Consider the following 22,931-nt stretch of genomic DNA (forward strand, 5'->3'; position numbering starts at 1 on the left):
TTCTCTCTTAAAGAGTCTCTAAAGAGCAAATTGTCGCATCGTGCCCTACCAATCAGTAGCTGACTCCATATTACTCGCTGTTTCGACTACTGCGCGCTGCGGCGGATCGTCGTTGCATTCGGAACCAGCGCAAAAAGGACAGAGACACAGCCACCAACGCTGAAGAACCCGCCTCCCACACCTTTTCCTGTCAGCGCTTTATATTTTTTTATATTTTTTTTTAATTTAATTTCTCAATTTAATTTTCATTTTCTGCTCTTTGAATCTGTCTTGATCTGTGCGATACTCCTGCGGTGGTTCGCTGGAAAATGTCGAAAGGCTGCAATTAAACACGGAATACGCGCTTGTTCCTACAAATGTAGGCCGACTCGCCAGGTGAACCATGGAGCACAATGCCCAGTCACCTGTCATTGAGCGGCCTGGGGCTAAGGAATTCCGGAATGGCGACGCGCAGCACCAGCAGCACCAGCAGCACCAGCAACAACAGCAACAACAGCAGATGGAAGGCGCCACAGCAAATACGGACTCGCTTAGCTTGAAGAGCACCAAGCAGAGCTCATCGCCGTTCAGTCGTCTACCCCGCAATGTCATCGAACGGTATGTACCTTTTTCTATTTATATTTTCTTGTGCTGCAAAAAGTGCCATAGCACCGTTATCATGTCCATTCAATTCATGACGTTATAACATTGTTCATCGTGGTTGCTTCAGGATGGATCGAGTTTAACATACTCCGCAGCATTCTCTATACGGTTGATCCAAGCGCATTTGCGTCTCTGGCCTTGTTGAATCGAAAATGGAGGCGCATTTCCGATGCAGCTCCGTTATACGCTCACCACTTGGCACGTTGTCCATCATATTCCGCGACACGGGATAGCGTGCCATATTCGGAAAGTCTGGATTCGCTCAAGCGCAGGCTCTTTGCAGAGATTAGGCGCAATGCATTCGATATATTTTTGAGGCCTCGTCAGACACTGGTCAAACTTATATCTACATCTATGAGCTCCTCTACAGCGTTTCCGAAAGGGGAGGCTTTTCGTTTCAGTTTCTCGGCCAGCGGACAGATGATCCTTTGCCTCAGCTCTTCAAGGATTGTCGTTCTCGATGTAACGGCAAAATTACCCGTCGTCAAGCATGAGCTCAAAACTTCAAGACGCCCTTTGGATGCTACCATTCTGGATGACGGGTTGCTTCTTGCTGTCGTATCCTCGAGGCATCAGATCAACATCTATTCCCTTTCGGATGACGACAGTAAACTTATCCAATGTCTCGCGTTAAACGATACACCACGTGCTTTAGCGCTCTCCCCGACTGGCGGCGTTCTTGCCATCGCCTATGATGATAAGATCGAAATGCAAGCTGTTGGTGAAGGTGTACTTGCAACTGATCGACGGGCCGTTCGCTGCAATAGCGTTGATTCGATTTCATTCTCCTCAGACGGATTCATGCTACTTGGATCTTCTGTTCGGGGTCAAACTAGCTCCATAGTTAGTGTTACCGTTCCGTTCTATACGGGAACAGAAGATGACGTATCTCCCGGTGATGCGCAAGTCCGAATGTGGACCACACAAGTCCTCTTTCCCGCCAGCTTGCAAGGCTACACGAGAGCTTGCTCGCTTCCGTTCCACGAAGAGGGAGAAGATGACTGGGTTCTAGGCTACGACGAACAAAGAGGGGCCTTCAGGGCTGTCAGAATCAGTAATGCCAATTCGGGCACCGTATATTTCCCGAGTCCCTTTTCACCAAACATTTACCAGAAAGCGTCTCCCGCAATGTCCCCTGCGGTCGATGGCAGAGGCGAGCTGGTTGCGTTGGGATATGAGGACAGTGGCCTTTGGGTTCATGGGATACCTAACCATCTTGATGTTGCCTCGTCAGCTCGTTCATCACGAGGTTTCCTGCAACAAAGTGGTGCAATCAGTGGCCATAAAATGAGTGATATCCCTGGAATCACGGCTGCTTGCTGGGTAGGCTATTCGCACTCCTCTGCTCATCCAGCGTCCAAGGGCCTAAGATTGGTCACCGTGGCTCCTGGGGGTGTAAGTCCTCCATCAATTGGCGAAGAAGACGTCCCAGTTGACGGGGGCAGAGTGCTTCTCTTGGATTTCGACAGGTCTTCGAGAAATGGGGAGACTGTCGAAGTTAGCATTGAACTCGGAGAGGCGGAGCCCAAGATGCTCACTGAACCGAATTCAAGCATGGACACCGAGGTCGAGCTCGAGCGACGGAGGACGCAACTACGCCGCAACAATACTGCCGCACCACGACGGTTACGGAACCCTGCTCGAGAAACTCATCCACCCTCGGCTTCGAGTGCCAGTCAAAAGGCACCATACCGTCACCGTAGGAACAGTTCATATCAGTCCAATTCGAATACTCCGAGGCTCAATGCTACCTTGTTTGGAGACGCCCAGTCGAGAACAGGTGACACTCTGCAACGTGCTGCTACCGCGGCCGCGGTCAATCCGCGACGATACAGTAACCCACGACAACCTCAGACTCAGCGATACATCCCTCAAGTTCCACATGAAAGTGATGCGGATAATTGGGTCCCACCACCGCCTCCTTATTCTCGTGAACCTGATGCACCGTTGCCCGAAGACCTACGCAGAACCCTCCTCCCGGTACCGCCCGAGCTTCGTAGGGCTCAGAGTACGTCACAGGACAATGCTTCGCGAAACCGGCCTGCCCTCCACAGATTGAACACCATCACTGCTCGGATGATGAGAATGGGTGCCAGGGATCCGCAAACAGACGAAGATGACAATGGACAAAGACGGGTGCTCCAGAGAATACGAGAGGGCGCATTGGGGCAATTTAACCAGGGTCGTGATGAGCCAGTGCCACCAATACCACCGATTCCAGAATTACACCAACTCCCTGCCGCAGAAGAGTTCACCATAGTTCAGTCTCCCCAGTATATTAATTCGGCCCCTGCAGCTCCTCAAGCTTCTCAAGCTCCACCGGCTCCTCAGACTCCTCCAACTCCTTTGGTCCCTCCAACACCGTCAGAAACCCCAGCATCAAGTCGATCCCGCCGACGATCAACCCGCAGCAACCAAACGGAGCACGTGGTCAGCCAAGCCGTGGCCAGCAACCTAATGGAACCAATCCCATACATCCAAGAAGAAGAATCCCCCACAACAATAAACCAAAACCAAAATCAAAACCAAAATCAAAACCAATATCCATTCTCCTTTTCATCACCAAACCTCGGCGGCCCAGGACGAAGATTCCCCAGCGCAGCAGAGGAAAGCCCAGCATCACCCACGGCACGACGAACATGGTACCAGAGGGTCCCACCAAACGGTCGTTCCCAGTCTCAAGACCTTCGGGAAGTGTTACCGCCTCGACCAACACCTGTTATGAATCGGAGGGCGTCGACTGATCCTACGCTTTCTAATCGGTCGCCTTCGACGGCTGCAGTTAATGAGAGTTGGCGGAGGAGGATTGAGGAGTGGAATGAGAGGACGATTCATGAGACGAATAAGAAGAATCGGAGGTGTGTGGTTATGTAACTGTGTACGAAGAAGGACTGGCTTGGGCCAGCTTGTACAGTTTAGTGGATGTGTTGATATTTTTGCATTTGTTGGCATTTGGATCTCGGCATTAGTATTTCTTTGTATCAATTGGAGGTTGCATGTTTATCAGATTTGAATACCCAGTGCGCATTCGAGCTTCATTCGGTTCAACTTGAAATTCATTATTACATCCTTCGAAAGCCAATCGGCTTGCTCAATTAACAATTAACAGATCTAGCATAATCTAGCGCATGAAACAGGGTAGCTATGAAACCCAACTCAACAACCCCCTCCACCTCCACCACATCCTCCTCCGCATCCTCCGCCTCCACATCCACCACCACCACCACAGCTACCTCCAACATCACCACCTGCACACCCTCCAGAACCACCACAACTCCCAGCAGCCACACCACCACCACACGTCCCCGCCGCACAATTCCCATGCCCCCCAGGCGCCAAGTTCATACAAGCCGGATTCCCCACATACGCATCAGAATTAACACCAGGATCACACATATACGGCGCATAGTACGGTATGTAGACCGGCACACCCCAAACAATCGGAAACGCAGTAGTAGCAGGACCACCGTCATTGGAACTATTCCTTTCCTTCTCCTTGTCCTTGCCGTTGGCAGTATCATTCTTGACATCCTTGGAGTTTCTGCGTTCACGTTTCTCGGCGCGGCGACGGGCTCGCTCGTAGTTGGTTTGGAGTTGCATTGCTTTCAGACCTCTTTTGATGAAGTAGTGGCTTGTTAGCGTTGTTGGTTTCACGGCGTTGTGCGTGGAGATGTGTGGGTTTTTCTCTGGGTCTGGGGAGATATCTTCTCGATCGTGTAGGGCTGCGGCGGTTTCGCGGGCTCGTGCTGTAGCGGAGGAGACGAAGATTCCGCTGCGGAGGTCTGGGGCTCTGATTGCCTCGCAGTACCAGCATGTGCATTCGCTGTAGAGTTCCCCGTTTGTGAACTTTTTGTACATTTTGCTTGTCCATTCGAAGCCGTCGGAGAGTTTGTCTTCGCCGACTTTGTCGTCGTGGTCGATGAAGACGTGTTTGTGTGTTACTGAGGATAAGTTTGAGTTGATGACAGAGTATTGGAAGTAGCGGGAGGGGGAGAGTTGGTGCGTGTGCCAGGCTAGATCGACATCTAGGGTTGGGACGGCCATGCGCTTCGGGTTCGAGACCATGATGTGGAAGAAGATTTTGTATTTGTTGATTAGGCGGGTCATTGTTTCCATGGCTGTTGGTGAGTGCAGCCAGTCGATGTTGTCCATTTTCTGGACGAAGGTTCCTTGGCGGATAACAGCGCCGACGAGGTCTAGGGAGAAGGCGGATGTGTTTTCCCAGTAGCGGGACATCATTCGGCGGAAGGCGACTTTTTCTTCTAGGTTGATGCGGCGTCGAGGGGGTCTGCCGTCCTTTTTGAAGAGGTCGTCTATGTTTTTGAGCTTGGATTCTAGTTCGTCGCGTATGTCGGCCATGTTCTCGCAGCGGCTGATCAGCGGGTGCGTGACCATGAGTATGTCCTTTCCCACGGCCCGTAGGAGCCAGTTGGGGAAGAATGACCCTAAGCCAACTATAGCGGTTCCTGCTGCTTCTGGGATGCCGTTCAGGTTGTAGAGGGTTCCTGGCATTGGCGAGTCTCGGTCTAGCAGTCTCTGGATGTCGCGTCGGAATCTGGCGACCTTGATTTTGTCATGTGTGATAACGTAACGGCACTTGGAGCAGGTCGTGTTGAAGCCCTTATCCGCGAAGCCGTGGAACTGTTCGAATGGGATGACGGATTGGTGGGGTATGCGTCCTGCTGTCCACCGGACGTGCACTAGGGCTCCGCAATTGGGGCATTTGATGTCTTTTCGAAGCGGGTCTTGGAGGTTATCCCAGGATAGTTTGGTTGCCTGTTCGAATTTGCTTTTTGCGGTTTCCCCTGCATTGTATTCCAAGGTCTTATCGTTCAAACATCTGTTAATAACAGCCCAGGGGAAGCCAGTTTCCCAGAAGTTCATTTTGCCGTAACGGATGCAGTCTTCGAGAAAGGATCGCGGATTAAGCATGTGGGCATGCCATACCATCAAGACGTCGAGAGGCGGCATATATTGATGGCTCCAAGAAATCCTCGACAAACATCCTGTAATGCTCCCATAGTGAATATTCTGTAGTGTCTTGAGCGTGGGCCGCCCCTCAGAACTCGAAATGCACTCCCTCCACCAAACCAAATACCGCTCAGCCGCTCGGCTGACATACACAGCCCATCGCTTTTCTCGTATTTTAGCAAGCATGTGATTGCGCCCATCCCGGTACTCTTCTGCTTGAGCGTCATGTAGGCCGAAGAGACCATCTTCTGTGGAAATGCTATCGCGCAGGTCTGCGAAGGCTGCTAAGAGCTTTAGATGGGCGGCACACTGATCGGGGGTGACAGTGGAGCTGCGAGGGGATCCAGCGTCTTTGTTCAGATTCAACAAGGGTATCGTCACGTATTTTGGGACTGATATTTCGTCGTAGGCCGGAGGTGAATCTGCTGAGGCATGACCCTTGCCATTTTCTGTATCTAGTACAGGTGAGCTCATGGTGTCAATATCGCTTCAGTTCATGTATATGCTAGTATGTCGACTTTAATGTGAGAACGAAGCAATCTGCTCAACAAGGCTGGGGCGGCTGCTTTTGTAGTGAAGCGTCTGATCGACAAGGCGCCTGGGGATGACCTCCCATGGCATCATAGACTATTTAGGCAAGGATGATAGAATCCTGGCAAGTGAAATAGTGGTAGTTGGCTGGCAGACAGGTAAGAATCAACAAGCCTCGTTAAGGCAGATTGTATCATATACGGGCGATGCATGGCGGAGTCGGGCAACAACACAGCCCATATTGCGCATTCTAGGTTTAGAATGGTGCAGCATCTTGCTTTTCGACAAATAATATGCGAAATGGAATATTCATGCATGTACTTGTGCCTGGTTAGTTAGTCCAATATACATGGTTGTTGTCTTCAGTCACCTGACCCATATCACGTGTGTACATTCACGTGACTGCGAGATCGGACTTCCCCTCATCGAATCTGCGGCCGGTTTCGAGGGGTCTTTGGAGAAAAGCTTCACGAAAAGCGCTTCTATCGCGTGCCAAAGTCTGTCTCCTGCAGGGTTTATTGGCAGCTACTCTGATTAGCTCTTCTATATTAAATTAATAGTCACTTACCCTATCCTGTGGCCTAAGTCGAGGTCTCCGCCTTCGGCCTTTTTTTTTTTTTTTTTTTTTCCCTTCTGACTCCAACCGAGCTTTATCGATTATCGCCCTGCATCGCCAAAACACACCAACGCAACCCAGTCTGGCGTCTATCGGAGGATCGTCAAGCGGAATCGGAGGCGGGGGATTGCCAGGAGCAGGGGCAATACTCGGACCAAGGGTAGGGAATCCCAATAATGCTGCGCCCAGCCCCATAATGGGAGGTGTCGGTCATTCTGCTGCTGTCGGCCCCGACGGCCTGGGGCAAGCTAGAAAGCGTAATGTCACCATGGCGGGGCTAGACAGCTCTCCGGGGAGTGTAGATGTGGATGATATCGAGGACAGTGAGCTCCGTGACGAGAAGAAAAGACAGCCTGTTAAACGCGCATGCAACGAATGTCGCCAGCAAAAGGTACGCCCCGCTCTATGCGCTTTGCTTGGCTTGGCTTTCTTGCTGCAATAATTAGTCGCTAACTTTTTGTTGTTGCAGCTTCGATGCGATGTGTCTCAAGACCCATGGAGCGATTGTTCGCGATGTCGACGTCTAAAACTCGATTGCAAAATCGAATCAAACTTCAAGCGCGTTGGAAAGCGAAGCCGAAATGCAGAGATGGAACGCGAGATCGTTGAATTGAGGAAGAAGGTTGCGAATTCGCAAGCGAATAATGTCGCCCAGCAGCAGCAGCAACCTCTTCAATCGGCGCATCCTACACCAAAGCAAGAATCAAGCCATGTCAGTCCGGCTGGGGCTTACCAGACACCTTCCGCCATATCGTCTGACCAGTACATGGGCTCTCAAGAGGCTGTGGCGTCCTTGTTGGACTTACGTTCGGGCTTTGATGGTTCCAACTACATGCGGAATGGCAATCATCAACTCAAGCGACTTGAAGATGTCATTATCATACCAGAGACGATGGCAGAGTTATTCAACTTGTAAGAATATGTCCTTCATCCTGCACACGAGCGATACTAATACTGCTAGGTTTTTCCTATTCTACCATCCATTCCTCCCGTTCCTCGACCGAGAGCGATCGCCAGAAGACTACTATAACACCTCGCCGCTGCTTTTCTGGACTATAATTAGCGTTGGTGCACGACGGTACCAAGGGGACTCTCATCTCCTTAATTCTCTGGCCGGTCCAGTGTCGCGACTCGTATGGAGCACATTAGCAGATATCCCACAGAGCTACCATGTCGTCCAGGCTCTTTGTCTGCTTTGCACATGGCCTTTTCCAACCAGCAGTACCTCCACAGACCCGACGTTCATGCTGTGTGGTATGATGATGCAAGTCGCCATGCAACTTGGTCTTCACCGGCCTTCGCACACTCAGGACTTTAGCAAGTTCACAGTGGAGCTGATTGAGGAGGAGCTCAGGGATAAAGTGAGGACATGGGCGATCTGCAATATTGTGGCTCAACGGTATGTTCTTCTCTTTCTTCCTTTGGACAATCACTGACTAGTTTAGGGTTGCAACTGGTTATGGACAACCACCATTTACTCTTTACGACTGGACACTGTCGTGGAGCGAGTTGACGGACCCGAACTTCAAGCTTCCTGAAGGTATCAGGCCAAGACTTGAGATCGAGAGGTTCTGCAACAAGGTCACAAAATCTCTTTACACCAATCAGCGGGACCCAGTTGGACTGTGCAGTGACCAGGAGCGATCAACCTTGATATCGTTCCTCTCGCGAGATTTCGACGAGCTTGAGCAAAAACTCAAAGTACGAAATGACTGTACGTTACCTTATTTCTCAGCAAAAGAGTTATGCTAATCTTGAAGGTATCACCGATCTCTACCTGCGCGCTTCGAACCTCCACCTTCACCTATCAGCCTTCTTCGATGATCCGACTACTACGAAGGATTACCGTGAGCGTCTCTTAACTCTCTATGCCGCGACAACATCATTCCTCGAAGCAGCCATGAACCTTGAAACAGAAGTCGGACCTGTTCTATCTTACACACCTTACTATATCTACCAGATGATGGTGGCAGGAGGATGCACGCTGCAGAAGCTGGGAAAGAGCTTCTTTTCCACTCACATCGATATGGATTACACCAGGAACCTCTTCAACCGAACTATCTGGGCCATCCGTGGCGTGTCCGTGTCCAGCAACGACCTCCCAGAACGGCTGGCAGAGGTTCTGGCGCAGATGTGGAGATTGGGAAGTGCCCCGGCGGCTAATAATAGGGAGGTCGACGACACTCTGACGTTGAAGGTCCGGTGTCGCATGAGTATGTCCTTGCTTTATGACTCTGTATGGAGATGGCGAGAGGATGCAAGGACCAAGGGTCGGAACATCGAAGGTATGCTTATCTACCTTAATGAAGTAAAAATGAAAAAAATCGAATTCCAGCCAGCGTGTCGCGAGATACTATTAATATGTGCAAGTATGCGTTGTTGTTGTTGTTTTTTTCTATTTTTTTTATTGACACGTAAAAAAAAAAAAAAAAAAAAAAAAAAAAAGGGGGTAACTAACGTTCTATAGCATACCTCAAAAACCCCACAAACCCCGACTCCAACGCAGACTCCTCAGCCAACTCCTCCGCCGCCGCAGGCCGTCCCGCATCCTCAACACCAGTGGTCAGTGGCGGGGATCCCAGCCTAGCACCCGCGCCTATACTCGCTCAAGCAAATCTCGGGGTGCAAGGAGAATCACACAGCCTACCGAGCGGGTTCATGGAACCGAACTACGAGGTGTTCGACCCGCTAAACTGGTTACTTGATGGCTTGGTTGATTTGCCGTATCCGTACTCGACGGTTTCAGGGATGGAGGCACAGGGCATTGCCTAAGCTTTTCCTCCCTCTTCTACTTTTTCATCTATAATCGTATTTCATGCTCTTTCATGCTGTGATGTACTATACCATATAGGGTTTCAGATTACGTTGACGAGGGCAAAAGGAGTCCTTGGTGTTTATTTGCTTTGCGTGTTTTTGATTCATCCAGCGAATACCATGTGCAATGCGTTTTCTAGCTAGCTATTTACATTACATAGTACATAATGCGAGTGTTTGCCTGATGTGTATAAACCTTCATCCAGCACAGAGCGAAGACCATCTTCTCTAGCCTAACATCCCTATGTCAAACAAAACACCAACATAGTCTATCCCTCACTCGACATAGAAAGAATATCCCTCAACCTCTCAACCGCCATCTCAGCCCCTCTAGCAACAGCCTCATCCTTCGAAAAACACCCCAGCACAGTCACCAACTCTTCACCATCAAGTGTAACACGAACCCCAAACCCAACATCCTTAACATCCCCCTTCCCCCGCACATCATTATACTCAACCTTCCTCGACCCAACCATGGTATACAGTCTCGTGCGCGGATGTTCAACGATGACATTATCCACAAGCACGCGGTCGAGATGCTTCGTCATCCCCATACGGTGTAGGAATTTCTCGCATTCGTCGATGTCCCCGTGTGTGTCGATGAAGATCGCGCCGATGATGCTCTCGATTATATCCGAGTAACATTTTTCGGCGCGCAGTTGGATAAGTAATCCCCAGGGAAATGTATCCCCGCATTCTAACTGGTGCTTGATCGTATCGCGGAGGTTCGCATGGCGCTGGAGGAACGCGCGCTGGGTGGTTAGGAAGTCGGGGTTATCGAAGCGCATGAATTTCCACAGTTCAAGCGTATTCTTTGTGGTTATTGTATCGAAGGTCCCGCTTTGCGGGGACTGCTGGATCGAACGGACGCCTGTTTCGAGGTTATGTTCCATGCAGAGAAAGGCGAGGGTGTGTGCGTTCACGAGCGCGGCTTTGACGTGTGTCATTGTGCTTTCTGGCATGGTGGGGGTGTGTGCGAAGATGTGGCGGTTTATGATGAGGTCTAGGAGAGCGTCACCCAGGAATTCGAGACGTTGGTAGGATCCCGTGGAGAGGTCTCGTTGCCACGAGGGGTGGGTAAGGGCTTCCCAGATCAAGGAACGGTCTGTGAAGTGGTACCCGACTAGTTGGTCGATGTTATCGTCGAGATGTGGTGGTGCGATGGGGATAGGGCTTAAATTGTGGTCTGGTGAGGAGCCGATGGACGGTGGTGTGTTTTGGACGATGTTGGGGAGGAATAGGTGGATCATTGACCAGGCGAGGGTCATGCCGCCGTCAACGTATGCTGCGCCGATTAGGGCTTCCAGGGCGTCTGCGGCCATTTTGCTGGATAGTTCTTTTTCGGGGGTTGCGGGGAGGGATTTTGCTGTTGTTAGGGTTGGGACTGTCCATTTGCGGGCCATGAGGGCTTTGGCGAAGAGATATTTCTCTAGGCCTGCGCGCATGGCAGCGTCTGTGAGGGATTTGTTGGAGACAACATGACTCTTCCGCTGGGTTAGATAGCCCTCGGGCCAGAGCGGGTTGTCGTGGAAGAGCTGGATGCACACGGCGTATTTGAGGACGGCATCACCGAGGAATTCAAGTCGTTGATAGTTATTCGTCCACTGCACTGAAGGACAGGTGATGGCTTCTGCGACAGTTCGGATAGTCAACCCGGGAATATCCCGAAGTAACGTCTCGCGGAGACGTGCTGCTACCAGATTCCGCTGCAGCTCGTGCATCAGCTGAGGCAGAAGGACGCTGATCCGGCCCATTTCCCAGGGCAGACGATCAGAAGTGCAAGCCCGGGCTTGAATCTGCGTGTCCTTGACTTCTGGTTTCTTGCCATTGGGGTTCGGTACTGCTGATAATGACGACTTTTGATGTAACAAGTCCCAGTTCCTCTTGAAAGGCCGCACTTGCACCAGTAGTTCCGAGCCATTCTCGGGGGGTATCCAGCGGACAAACTGGTGCGGTCTGTTGTATACCATGTGGCTTCTGATGATTCCAGGCGGAGCAGCAGGGGAGTTCTCGTTATACCACATTAGGCAGTTATATGTCCCTCTGTTGGCACCCAACCATTTTGCGAGACTGGCTGTTTCAGCCGGAACGTCTGGGGTTATCAGAACAGTATAGTTCTTTTTGTCATCGCCCTCGGGCATTTTTGTCCGCGCAGAGCTTAGTAAAATATGCGTGGTCTCTCGCATGAGCTTCAGGTCCAATGGCGATACACTGACGGCCTCTGATTTCTTCAAGGAGATCTCGAAAGTAGTCTGACTGTCCCAGTATAACGTCAATGGTTCCACGTCAGGTATCTCAACCGGTGTTATCATGGCTACTCCAAGATCAGGACGAGATATCCCGTTCTGTTTTATCAAAATGCGACTCCTATGTACGTCCGTGCCTAAGCGAGACCCCGACATCTCTTCCCAGGGGTCGTAAGAGCTAAAATTAGCAAACTTTGGTCTATCGGGCATCTCCTCATCACCCTCGGCGTTTTGTGCCAGGAATTGATTCTGGGTTAGCGGAAGGAAGTTGTCGTTCACTAATTTCGCTCGATGCATTGCGGTGTATGCTTGGAAGGCTGCATCTTTTTTGGCTGCGCGCTCTGTGAGCCACCACAGAAGACCTTGCGCAACACGGAGTGTTGGGTCGAGACTACTTGGAAGGATTACTGTAGCTCTGAACCGGCCGGTTTGGGGTTCTTTCTCGATTTTGAATCTAGGGCGCAAGTCGACAAGCTCCTTGGACTGGAGTGTGGTGCAGAAATGATAGAGATGTGAGACCGCAGTATCTGCTGTTAGCAATGCACTGCAAGGAATGTTAGCTAACAAGCCCAAATCACACTGTTAAGAATAGAAGGGCGCACCCCGTCCGCAACCTCAGTTGGAATCCAACATCGTCTGGTGAATTCTCCAACTGTTCGAGCTCTTGGAGCGTTCGCTTTTCGTCTTGGTACAACCGGATCATTTCTTCCTCGAGTTCCTGCCACCGTGTAACCGCATCTGACGTGTCATCATCTGCAACCATAATCGCAAACGTTGATTGTTGCTGTCGAGCACGACCTCGTCGTTGAATGAATGATTTGAGGTTACTTGGATGGTCAAAACACACAACCAAATGACAAGCTGTCAGATCGATTCCTTCCTCGAGAACATCAGTGGCCACAATCAGATTCTTCCCGCCCTCTCGAAACTGCAGTAGCGTCTCGCCTACTGCGTCCGGATCCAGCACATTGAAGATATCATGTTTCTTGCTTCTGTTCGTAGACCCCATGCATGATGCGCAACGAAATACATCTCGAGTCGCTGGATTCTGTGCAACAAGCTCTGCCAGTACATATGAAGCAGCTCGTTCTTTGACAAAGACAATCCCAAAGAAGTTCCCATGATGCTCTTGTTGCAAAAAAAATAAAAGACGCTCAGCTTTCCCGGAGACAGCACCAGGAGCAGAAAGCGGGATTCGACTAGTGTGCAAAAGGGGCTCTAGCCTCTCAGCTAGGCCTACCTTCGCTTGGTCCACCCATAAGCTGTTGATGTTTGATTCCACCTGACCCACGATCCTGCGCGTCGTCTCTATGATGAAAAAGTCTACAGCCCAGGCACCCAGTGTGTAATAGATTCTCATGGCTTTGATGAAAAACCTGGTCATCTGGCCTTGCGCTTTTGCGCCTATCAGGCTAATCAAGGCACTGGTGAAATCTGAGCAAGGGCCTTCGTTTCGGTCAGGAAGGAGTTGGAATAAGACTTGAAGAGAGGGTATGTCTTCAGGAGGGATTGCATCAGCATATACGGCAGGGTATAGTAGTAGAGATAGGTTTGGCCGATGGACGTATTTCATGAGCTCTTGTCGTTGTAGTTGCGGAGTCCGGCTCACTGCGTCGAGATTTTCCTCGATTTTTCTGATACATGAGTTTTTTTGTAAAGAAAACTAGAGAAAGATCAAGACGCACCGGATATCAGCGACTTTGGATTTCATGATTGGACTCGCTGTCAGTCCCAGAATGTGCGGCACGGCCTGCAGTCCTCTGCTCTTCTTCATGGGATGGTAAAAATCTCTCATAATGCGGTTACCCGGATGATTCTTGACACAGTGATGAGCTAGACACCAAAAATCAGTATAAGCCACTACATTATACTCATAGAAAAATACTTACCCTCATCAAAAACAATAAGTGCCAATTTTTCCATCCTAACAAACCCATGCGCCAACGCATCCGCCAAAACGGCGTGCGTCGAAACAACGACACTCATATCGCAAAGCGCAGCATCCCAAATCCTCTGCTCACTCCAGCGATCCACGCCATCATCCCCGATCAACAGTCTTATATTGATAGCTGGGATGTGTAAAGCGATAGCTTCTTTCTGCTGAGCGGCGAGCGCTACGGTGGGCGCCAGGAACCAGACTATCTTTTCCGAACTGCACCGCGCCAGTTCGGCTGTTATTCGCATACTTGCCCTATTTTATATGGTCATTTCTGAGATTTTTTCTTTCTAGAGACATAGTGTTGGATTTTGGCTTACACGTGTGTTTTCCCGCTCCCAGTGTCCATCTGCTTGGTTAGCGGGGTGAATCTGCAGTATGGCTGGTTGTGAATGCGACATACCACCAGGATTATATTCTCCTTCAAGCTCTGCTCCAGCATTTCTAGCTGGTAGCCTCGAGCTACATATCTATCCATTTTCGTTTCTCTCGATCAGAATACCGTTTTGGTGAGGAGGTTGACCTGGATTGTTTATGCATAAACATTGCCCCGCCTCCATAATTTTCTGCCTTTGTTGTCGTATCTGATAATCAACAACTACATTCCTGCGGAGGTGACGATCAGTCTGGAAGCTCTCCATTCTTTTCTTATTTTATTATCAGCTGGAGGTTTTAAGACATTGACCCCTCTAGTATGTTGAAAATAACCATTTAGACCTATTCTCCGCCATGGAAACACCGCACGCAGAGATCATCATGTGGTCTCTTCCCTCTGCTCCCTCTTGATTGCTTCGTGAGCGTCATGAAAACTGTTCAGCCTCTGATAAATCGTCATTGTTGCGAACAAGCAAAGGCCTACACACATCCACCAAGCCTTTTCTCTACCAAGAGATCAACCTAAACTGGTCTACACATGTGATCCCCCTGCAACGAATACTGCAACTCCTCCGAACCATTCTACTACAAAGACCAGATCTAGCATCCGCAAAACAACACTTCAGTATACTCTCTTCTAATCCCCCAACAGCAAATCCCTGGGTCCTCACCCAGGATGGCATGGACTGGAATCGAGAGGCACCGCTCTTCGCAGACGTGGTTTCGGCTGCACGCCGCATCATTTACCTTACGCGGTCTCCCCCGGAGAAAGAGCCTGAGTGGGTGGAGTTTCTTGAAAGAGGGATGTTCCACATCTTTGTGGCAATTTTTATATCTCCAGGCTGCACCGTTTGAAGACCCTTCGTTTGGATCACTTTTTTGTCTGACTTGGTGGGTATCCTGGGAGGATGGTGATGCATTCGCTTTTCTCGGGGGAGCCTGATTCTGCCAGTATGCTTGTCGAAATTTGAGTCGCTCTGGCCGGTTGACTATGGAGGGAATGTACCTCCATCAGAGGGTGACACTTTGCCTGTATACGAACCAGGGGATATATGGGATGAAGGGGGAGAGACAGATGAAACAGAGGAGGAAGAGGATATGTCTATGCTTGAGCAGGAGGAAGGAGATTTACCTGCAGATAGATTGGAGCCAGAGGGAGAAGATTGGCCTATGGATGAGCCAGAAGGACAAGCTTTGCCTACGGATGAACCAGGGGCCGATGGTTTCCAAGGTAGTTATTACTTGGATCAATTTGTTTGCTGGTTCTGTCTACCCTCGGTTCGCCATATATCGATCTGGCTGCGGGACAATGCGAGCATCGAGGGTCTCGGCAACAAGAAACTCAACCTCCCCCAACTGCAAACACCCATCTTAGCTCGTTCAACGGCCTCGGCGCAATCCATCGCCTCTCTACTCACCCAGACACAATCTCTAAAAAGCCTCCATCTGGGACTGGCATATGACTGGCACACACAGACAGTCCTCGAGGGCAGCGAGTTTATCGCACAGGCCCTAGAATCCATTAGTGAGACCATCGAAAATTTCTCCATGGAACTAGAATACTACCCACGCCTCAATGGCAGTCCCCACGACGACGAGAACAAAACACACCTACTAGTGCCATTCCACGGCATCCTCAAAAAAATCCCCACGCCTCCAAACAGCCTAGATACCAATGCTCGTCCTTCTCGGCTTGAACTCAGACTTCGACAGTCCCGGTGAAATGAAAGACCTCTTACCCAAAACCCTGCGTCGACTGGTCTTGAGGGGTAATTTGATGAGTGTTGAGGAGCATGAGCACTGGGTTGGATGGATAGCGGACGCTGTGCGTATCCATCTCGAGGGGGACTGGAACGCGTCGACACCTCTGCTTCAATAAGTGTGTGGTCGGATTTGGTTTTGGTATTGGTGTAATGAGCCGGATGACTGGTGGCTTATGAGGGAGCTGCTGAAGGAGGTCTGTGAGAAAGCGGGAATCGGGCAGGAGTTTATTGCTGATAGTCTTGGGTCTGGGTTGTGGGCTCGGGAGTTGGGTATGGGATGAGATGGAGATGGAAATGTGCTTATATACCCTTTTTCTTTCGTTGTATATACGTCGGCTTTCATGTTCTTGCCGAGCATATCAGAGCGACAATTTTAGCCTTGATTACTCAACGATAGAGTAAATGTGATCAGGAGGAATGCAATTCAAATGCAATGCAATCTAGGCTATCTTAGTCAAACAAATATGCCATGGTTAACTATCGTGTTCATCTGGATATATCAAGAAAAAGAAAAATTCAAAAACATGAAAAAGGCAAATCATCGTAAGTCATAACATATGTAACATCATATCATGAAAAATGCAGTAAAATCCAATGTAATCAAACGCAGCACAATGCAATCTTGATCAACCAAAAGCAAAGACACGATTGACAAATGCAGGCCACTTCCAAAAGATTCACAACCCCCGAGTCAACACCGCACTCCCAGCACTCGACTGCACCTGCACCACATTCCCAATACTCTGCTTCAACTTCTCCCGTCTAGCTTCATGTTTCCGCTCCTCACGCAGCTGCATCCTCCGCCGCAACCGTTTCTGCATCGTCGCGAACCGAACCCGGTATCCCATCATGGAAACTAAGTGGAAGCTACGCCGGCGTAGGGGCGAGGTGCGGGTGGTGCGGTCGAGGAATCCGGGGCTGCTGAGGGTGTTTCCGAGTGCGAGGGTGCTGCGGTTGAGAGATGGGTTGTAGAGGCGAGTTCGTTTACGCGTTTCGGACCTTGACGGACGGGCTTGGTGGCGTGGGTGGACGTCGGGGCCGTTGAAGACCACACGGGGTTGAGGCATTCCGAGAGAGTTCTTGACGATGTGCTCATTTTTGTTGCCGGTTTGGGAGGGTGAGGGCGGCTTTGCGCTGGAATTAGTGGAGTTGCGGAGGCGCCAGAATCGGCTATTGGGATCTTTTCCAGCCTTGCGGTTCGTCGCCGACGTTGAGAAGGACCGTTTGAGAGTATCGGTGGCTCCTGGACGAGAGCGAACGGTCCAAGCACGTCGCAGAGATCCAAATCTGCGAAAGGCTGGCTCTCGGTCGTTGGTATCCGAATCCCGTTCGAGTTCCTTAGGTGGAGTCGGCGGGCTGACTTGAATAGGTGGGCTCATAAGCTGTTTAGGCTTAGCCTGAGACATGGCTGTTGTCTGCCGGCGCTGAGCCTCAGAAGCTTTCCTCTCCCTGCGCTTTTGCTGGTCGATAACCAGAAGCGATTCGTTGTTATGCGGGTAGAGGCTCACAGCCTTGGCTTCGCTAAGTTCCCACCCTGGGGATGAAGGCATGGAGCCTAGGCTTAAAGGCATCGAAGGGCTAAGAAGGTCAGACGTATCCTCAATTCCGATCAAAATCGACTGCGTTTTAGTGTCAGACATGTGGGAATTGGGGCGTGAAGTTTGGCGCGGAGGTTCAAGTCGCGGTTGCTCTGCTTGACGTTTCCGCCTCTCGACGTCCTCTATGGCCAGTGTATGGCTGCGAAGACTGTCGGATGTGAGAGATGTAGCCCGCGAGTTGTTTGCACTCGTGGGTGTCGACAATGAGGACCTGCGCGGAGGTATAACAGGCCGACGACTTCCAGCAACCGAGTCTGTTCTTCGCGGAGGGCCCAAAGAACTAGCTCTGCTCCCTGGTGCTGTGGCTGCACGCCGACGCGACCGCTGAGAGGAAGCCTTAGATGGGTTACGGCTAGTGGACGTTGATGGCGAATTCTTCAAAGATGAACGCCGCTCCGGGATGACAACCACAGGAACTACATCAACATTCTGGTGCGGTGCCTCGGATGTTGGAGCCGCCGCGGGTACGGACATTTCGGGTGCAATGTTCCTGCGATCTTCGTCCGTTATACGGGCTGCTTTGTGCACTAATCGATGTTGCGTGTCGGGGCCCGAAGCCATTGATGCATGCTCTAACTTTGTGACAGGTGAACTGGCCGAGCGCAATGAAAATCGCTTCTCCGTGTGTCGTAAGATCGGTTTCGTCGACCGCACAGGATCAACAATCACGGCTTCCACCGTCGATGCTGTGGACACCCCCGAGAATCTTTGATGGTCCGGGTCTTCGGAATAATCCACTGGCCAACCAATCTCTTTGCGGAATTGCTCAAGGGATAGACTATGCGCAGGACCGTGAGCATAATCAACTTGGTCGCGCACATTGCTTTCGTGGCCCAAAGGGGTTCCCAAATCGCGCGCTTCCGTATCAATCGCAGGTGGTCCCGACGGCTCTGTATCCTTGCTTCCATGACGATCATACTTTCTCGAATGCTGTCGTTTGGGTAGATTGATCGACAATTCGTAAGAGCTGGGTTGCGGAGAGTTTCCTGATCTCTCGGGTCGATCTGAATCGTATTTGACCTCCGTCCTCAAAGGATGTTCGCCCCTTTCCAGCGGACTTTGTGAATGCACATTCCTTCTTTCCTGTGGCCTTGACGAGCTAGACGAACGGCGAGTCGTGTCTGGACCACCGTCGGAATACACAGTTCCACGAGTAGTCTCCGTGCGAACTGAGGGTGTTGTTTGTCTGGATCGGCTGGTACTTCGAGATACTCGAACCGGAGTTTCCTCGACCGTCGATACTCTGATTTCAGGAACGCGGTAGCCCCGAGACAGTTTCTCATCGTGCCTCTCGCCGTCGTCGCTAGACAAGTCGTCTTCAGTAGGTTCGCGACGGGCTAAAGCAAGAGTCGGGGAATTTCCATGGTCATGAAGGTCTGAGAAGCTGTCTCGTGCATCCGAGGCAAATATCTGTATGACGATTTCTCTCCTGCGAGGGGCTTTATGGGACTTGGAACGAGATTGTTTTATGTCCGATGCGACAAGGGAGGAATCGGAATCGCGCACGCCGGGCATATCGATATCAGAATCCAAATAGCAATAACAAGAATATCCTGACAAATTGGTTGAATACAATAAGAGCACGACACTGCAAAGCAGATTCAAGAGTTATAGGAAAAGATATCAAGAACGGAGAGGGGATCGCATAGCGAGACGAGACAATCCGTAACTGGGGCAGTCAATGCAGTACAGGTCCACGTGCAGAATGTAAATTCCGACCCACGCACAGAAAGGGACCAGCCCGTTTCCTGCACGGATAACCGATATTTAAGGCGAAACCAGGTCTGAAACAAGGGAACCCGACATGCAACGGCAAGGGCTGCTGTGAAATATGCGGGCGGAATCTGTAACAGATCGGTCCGTCGGGCAGCGCAGTACAAGTACAGGTACTGGTACAAACAAGTATGTATCCGGGGGCGATGTTAAATATGGACGAATTCTGAAATATTCAATCGAAAGAGCTTTGAGTAGCGACGAGCGTTCGAAGTCAGAATGAGGCGCGGTGGAGTTGCGAGTCGGGGAAATGAGAGGGAAGAAACGTTGGCGTCAAAGCATGAATCGTAACATCATCAGGTCATTAAACAGTCGAGTCATAAGAATAAAACATGATAAAAAGAAGAAGCGATGAAAGAAAAAGAGTAGAAATGAAAGAAGGATGAAGAGGAGAAAAGTTGAAGTTGGAGAGCGGGGACAAAAGCGTGATTTTTTTTTTTTTTTCTCTCTTCTGCCAAACAACTCATCTAGCCCCACGAGGCATGTATCACTCACTCAATAAAGTGAATGTTTTCTTGTCGAAAAAGATATTACAATCTCGCATTTATAGAGACCATCAGGTTTCTGAAGTCAGCGACTCGCCTGCCAGTGGAGTCTCACAAGCTCAAGCAAACCTAGTGTGTTTTGATAAAGCCGTTGTTTGCTCTCGGGCTTGACCCTGCCCCGGATCTACGGCGTCCAGCTTGTCCTTGCCTGGCATAAGAAATTATGGGCGAATCTGATTATACAACTTCGTTCATTTTTGGCCGTGGTGAAGCTGAGCCTAGCGAAGATGCTTATACTCCTCATATAGTCCAACCAGCGCAGTACATGCGCGACCTGAATATGGCATTTCAACTTACAATGAGACCATTTTCCTGAGACAGGTACCCGATGGGTATCGCAATGAACAAGCTCTCCAGTCTTATTTGACTGTCGCGTGTCACCGAAGAACAATCTTGCACAGAGTTGTCAACGTTATGACAATGGACTATCTACCAACCAGAATCATCGTCGAGGTCTGGCTCATTCATTCACCAGATGAAGAGCAGGGGTGTCCAGAGGTAGCTGTTGCAAGCCGTGAGTTCCTTGGATTCGATGTGATCGACTTACGCTAGAACGGCATCTGCATCGGACAGATGTCTAAGCGTTTTCAGGCTCAAGGTGTGGCCTTGTCAAGCTTTCTTGTTTCACGCTTATGCTGTGGATAATCGGCAAGTAATATTCCTGGCAACGAATAGGCCTGCGCATCGCTATATCTACTTCCGATTCATAATCACACTTGAACCATGGTTTTTCAATCCAATACTTTGAAGTGCAACCGCCAGAGCGTTTCTTGCTGGTGAAGTTCAAGTGAATGCTCGGTGCACGCTCGACAGGATGTCAAGCGGCCTGGTTTGTCTGTATGCTGCCAATATGTTTATGAAAATCCACATAAATCCACAGACACATTGGACCTGTGGAGGAAAAGTTGGAGAAGGGATATGTAATTCTCGGTAGTAGTTGACGAGTATCTCGCAGATAGACACCATCGAATCGAGAACCTAGTACGTGTTTATACGAGTGAAGCTGTCATCCGAAACGCCATTATCGTATGGGACCTACTTGTGTTATTTACTCCACCGTCACGACTTATAGGCGTTTCCTCCACCGGTTTATTTGCTTAGCGGCCTCGGCGTCAGGCTGCTTGTTGAGAGGATACTGCGTGGGTGGGCTGGTCGGTTTCTTCTGTATAGGGAGAAGTCGTGCTTTAGAGAAAGGCGTCGATCTCACTAGGATGACTAGACAGTCTCACGGGAACCATGAGCGAAACAATGGAGTCTTTCTATTGGGGAAAACCGCAACCAGGCAATGCGTGCGATGCATAGCCGGACATGGTTGACCGCGGTTGGGGATTCGTGTTGTTTATTCTTGCTTTGTGACGGTGAGATAGTGGATACTTGGAATACTCATTATGGACAGTGCTATCCCAGATCAGCTCCATTCTTTTAATCCTCTAGTAGTACAATCTACACAGATAGCAATGGTGGATGTTGTTCCCTCCCCAGAAACTGTTGGCCCTCGCATTGACAGCATCTGACAAAGCACATGAAATTAGTTAGCGACACTCCAACCCACAGCTCATCTACAGCCCCTATTCTTGTGCAAAATTGGAGAACTCATTACAAATGAGAAACATTCCTGTCGTTAGTGGGTCATTCCAATCAAAGCGTTGTTTGATCCAGTCTCTGACATCAGTGCAATTCCCCTAGTCATATCCACATGATATGAGTCTCATGTCAATTCCACACGGTAGGGAACACAGCGGATTCCTGAGCCGCCGCGAAGGTTAGGATTGGGTTGGGTACGAGTTCGAATTGACTCTGATCCTTCGTAAAACTAAAAGGCATAGGGGCAACGCTACGATCTAGGACAGCCAACGCTTGGAATGGCGTCATAGCCATAGCGGATCGTCAACAAGGAACCGATGCGCCGGCAACCATGGATCGCGGGGGATAGGGGAAGGGAGGTGGCTGTGGCTGATGTATCCTAGAGTACTGCAGAGGATTAAGGATAGACAAGCACATACAGGTTCATCGCCGCGTGGAACAAGGAACTTGCATTCTCATCCTGACTGGGAATGGCTATCCTGTCTACGGAAGACTAACACACACGCGCATGCATGGTTTCCCGGTCCTGTCCAGGATATGCAGCTACTGACAGGTCAGACACACGACATGAAACCGGTCGGTTATAGTTCTATCCGGATTCAATTTCGCCGCGGATTCGTACATCCACTCTGTACGGACAACTACACCAGCCAAGCCTGTGGCGGGTGATGACGGAGAGCCCCGAGGGACTAGCCTGACTGTTGGTAGTCTGGGGAAATGTTCAGAAAAATAAAAAGAAAATAAAAAGAAAATAAAAAGACAGCGGCGAAGAATCCAGGTGTCTTTTTAAGAGGCTGTCCAGTTTCACAGTCGGTTGCCATAGTGGCGAGTGACGACAATAACATCATCATCCGGCATCATTGGCAGAGTACAATTGGGCTAACCAGACAATGAACCCGGCGGTTCAACTGGGGAATAGCGAAGAAGGAACCGGTTTCTCTTGTTCTTCTAGTAGTAGTGGTGGTAGTAGTAGTACTCCGGAGTAGAGTATCGTACTATGTAGAATACTAGTAGAAGAGTGCCATGTACAGTAATGCAGATCTCTGCGTCATAGGCGTTGACTCGCTATTTAAGGAATTTGGTGCGGTGACTTCATTTTCTCCTCTTTTTCATTTTTGGCTTATTTTTTCCGTCTTTCTTCTTTTTTACTTTTCCTTTATCTTTTATCTCTGGATCTTTTGTCACTGCAAGTATCAAAGTATTCCTACTGCTGCTAAACTACGTACTGCTGTTGCTGCTGAAGTAATCCTCTGACATCCCCGCCAACATCCTTCAATCTCTTCCTCCCCGAATATTCTTTTTGTCGTTGTTATCTCTTTATCTGAATATCCTCCATTCTCACTGACCTGTGTTCTCTTATTCTCTTCTGTTTACACTCTCTGTCTATACACTCAGCCGCTGCATTCTCGCGTGGTAAATTCCTCTCTCCTCTTTCTCTCTCCCCCACAAAAGAATCTGCGGGTTTTCTCGTATTCCGCCGTCGAATAAAAACATCCGCCCCTGAGTCTAACATTAAAAAAAAAAAAAAAAAAAAAAA

The 22,931-nt window shown here is 49.9% G+C and overlaps 7 protein-coding genes across 7 annotated transcripts; 3 read left to right on the forward strand and 4 right to left on the reverse strand.

Moving 5' to 3' along the window:
- Nucleotides 1-382: 382 nt before the first annotated feature.
- ASPGLDRAFT_32692 (F-box domain protein) lies at nt 383-3,516 on the forward strand (the record flags this gene model as incomplete). The annotated part of the gene is made up of 2 exons (XM_022544212.1): nt 383-597; nt 738-3,516. The coding sequence occupies 2 exons, from the start codon at nt 383-385 to the stop codon at nt 3,514-3,516; spliced, it is 2,994 nt and encodes a 997-aa protein (XP_022403632.1).
- Nucleotides 3,517-3,650: 134 nt separating this feature from the next.
- On the reverse strand, nt 3,651-6,542 carry ASPGLDRAFT_1109864 (uncharacterized protein). The gene is made up of 4 exons (XM_022539581.1): nt 6,515-6,542; nt 6,046-6,464; nt 3,899-5,989; nt 3,651-3,809 (listed from the first exon to the last, which is right to left on the reverse strand). Exons 2-4 carry the CDS (start codon nt 6,057-6,059, stop codon nt 3,785-3,787), a joined length of 2,130 nt encoding a protein of 709 aa, XP_022403633.1. The 5' UTR covers nt 6,060-6,464; nt 6,515-6,542; the 3' UTR covers nt 3,651-3,784.
- A 414-nt stretch (nt 6,543-6,956) lies between these two features.
- Nucleotides 6,957-9,532, forward strand: ASPGLDRAFT_120047 (putative C6 transcription factor (Leu3); the record flags this gene model as incomplete). Its single annotated transcript, XM_022540110.1, has 6 exons — nt 6,957-7,151; nt 7,230-7,672; nt 7,722-8,159; nt 8,206-8,474; nt 8,521-9,045; nt 9,228-9,532. The coding sequence occupies 6 exons, from the start codon at nt 6,957-6,959 to the stop codon at nt 9,530-9,532; spliced, it is 2,175 nt and encodes a 724-aa protein (XP_022403634.1).
- A 311-nt stretch (nt 9,533-9,843) lies between these two features.
- On the reverse strand, nt 9,844-14,004 carry ASPGLDRAFT_23021 (putative RNA helicase/RNAse III; the record flags this gene model as incomplete). The annotated part of the gene is made up of 4 exons (XM_022543239.1): nt 9,844-12,364; nt 12,423-13,454; nt 13,506-13,653; nt 13,710-14,004. The coding sequence occupies 4 exons, from the start codon at nt 14,002-14,004 to the stop codon at nt 9,844-9,846; spliced, it is 3,996 nt and encodes a 1,331-aa protein (XP_022403635.1).
- Nucleotides 13,933-14,253, reverse strand: ASPGLDRAFT_43420 (uncharacterized protein). Its single transcript, XM_022545806.1, has one exon. The coding sequence runs from the start codon at nt 14,232-14,234 to the stop codon at nt 14,073-14,075; it is 162 nt and encodes a 53-aa protein (XP_022403636.1). The 5' UTR covers nt 14,235-14,253; the 3' UTR covers nt 13,933-14,072.
- Nucleotides 14,254-15,052: 799 nt separating this feature from the next.
- ASPGLDRAFT_1108691 (uncharacterized protein) lies at nt 15,053-16,240 on the forward strand. Its single transcript, XM_022539576.1, has 2 exons — nt 15,053-16,033; nt 16,089-16,240. Exon 1 carries the CDS (start codon nt 15,230-15,232, stop codon nt 15,851-15,853), a length of 624 nt encoding a protein of 207 aa, XP_022403637.1. The 5' UTR covers nt 15,053-15,229; the 3' UTR covers nt 15,854-16,033; nt 16,089-16,240.
- A 133-nt stretch (nt 16,241-16,373) lies between these two features.
- Nucleotides 16,374-19,377, reverse strand: ASPGLDRAFT_1108859 (uncharacterized protein). The gene is made up of 3 exons (XM_022539577.1): nt 16,682-19,377; nt 16,585-16,625; nt 16,374-16,533 (listed from the first exon to the last, which is right to left on the reverse strand). Exons 1-3 carry the CDS (start codon nt 19,005-19,007, stop codon nt 16,495-16,497), a joined length of 2,406 nt encoding a protein of 801 aa, XP_022403638.1. The 5' UTR covers nt 19,008-19,377; the 3' UTR covers nt 16,374-16,494.
- Between the last annotated feature and the right edge of the window lie 3,554 nt (nt 19,378-22,931).

The sequence above is a fragment of the Aspergillus glaucus genome, assembly GCF_001890805.1.
Source record: "Aspergillus glaucus CBS 516.65 unplaced genomic scaffold ASPGLscaffold_4, whole genome shotgun sequence".
Taxonomy (NCBI): domain Eukaryota; kingdom Fungi; phylum Ascomycota; class Eurotiomycetes; order Eurotiales; family Aspergillaceae; genus Aspergillus; species Aspergillus glaucus.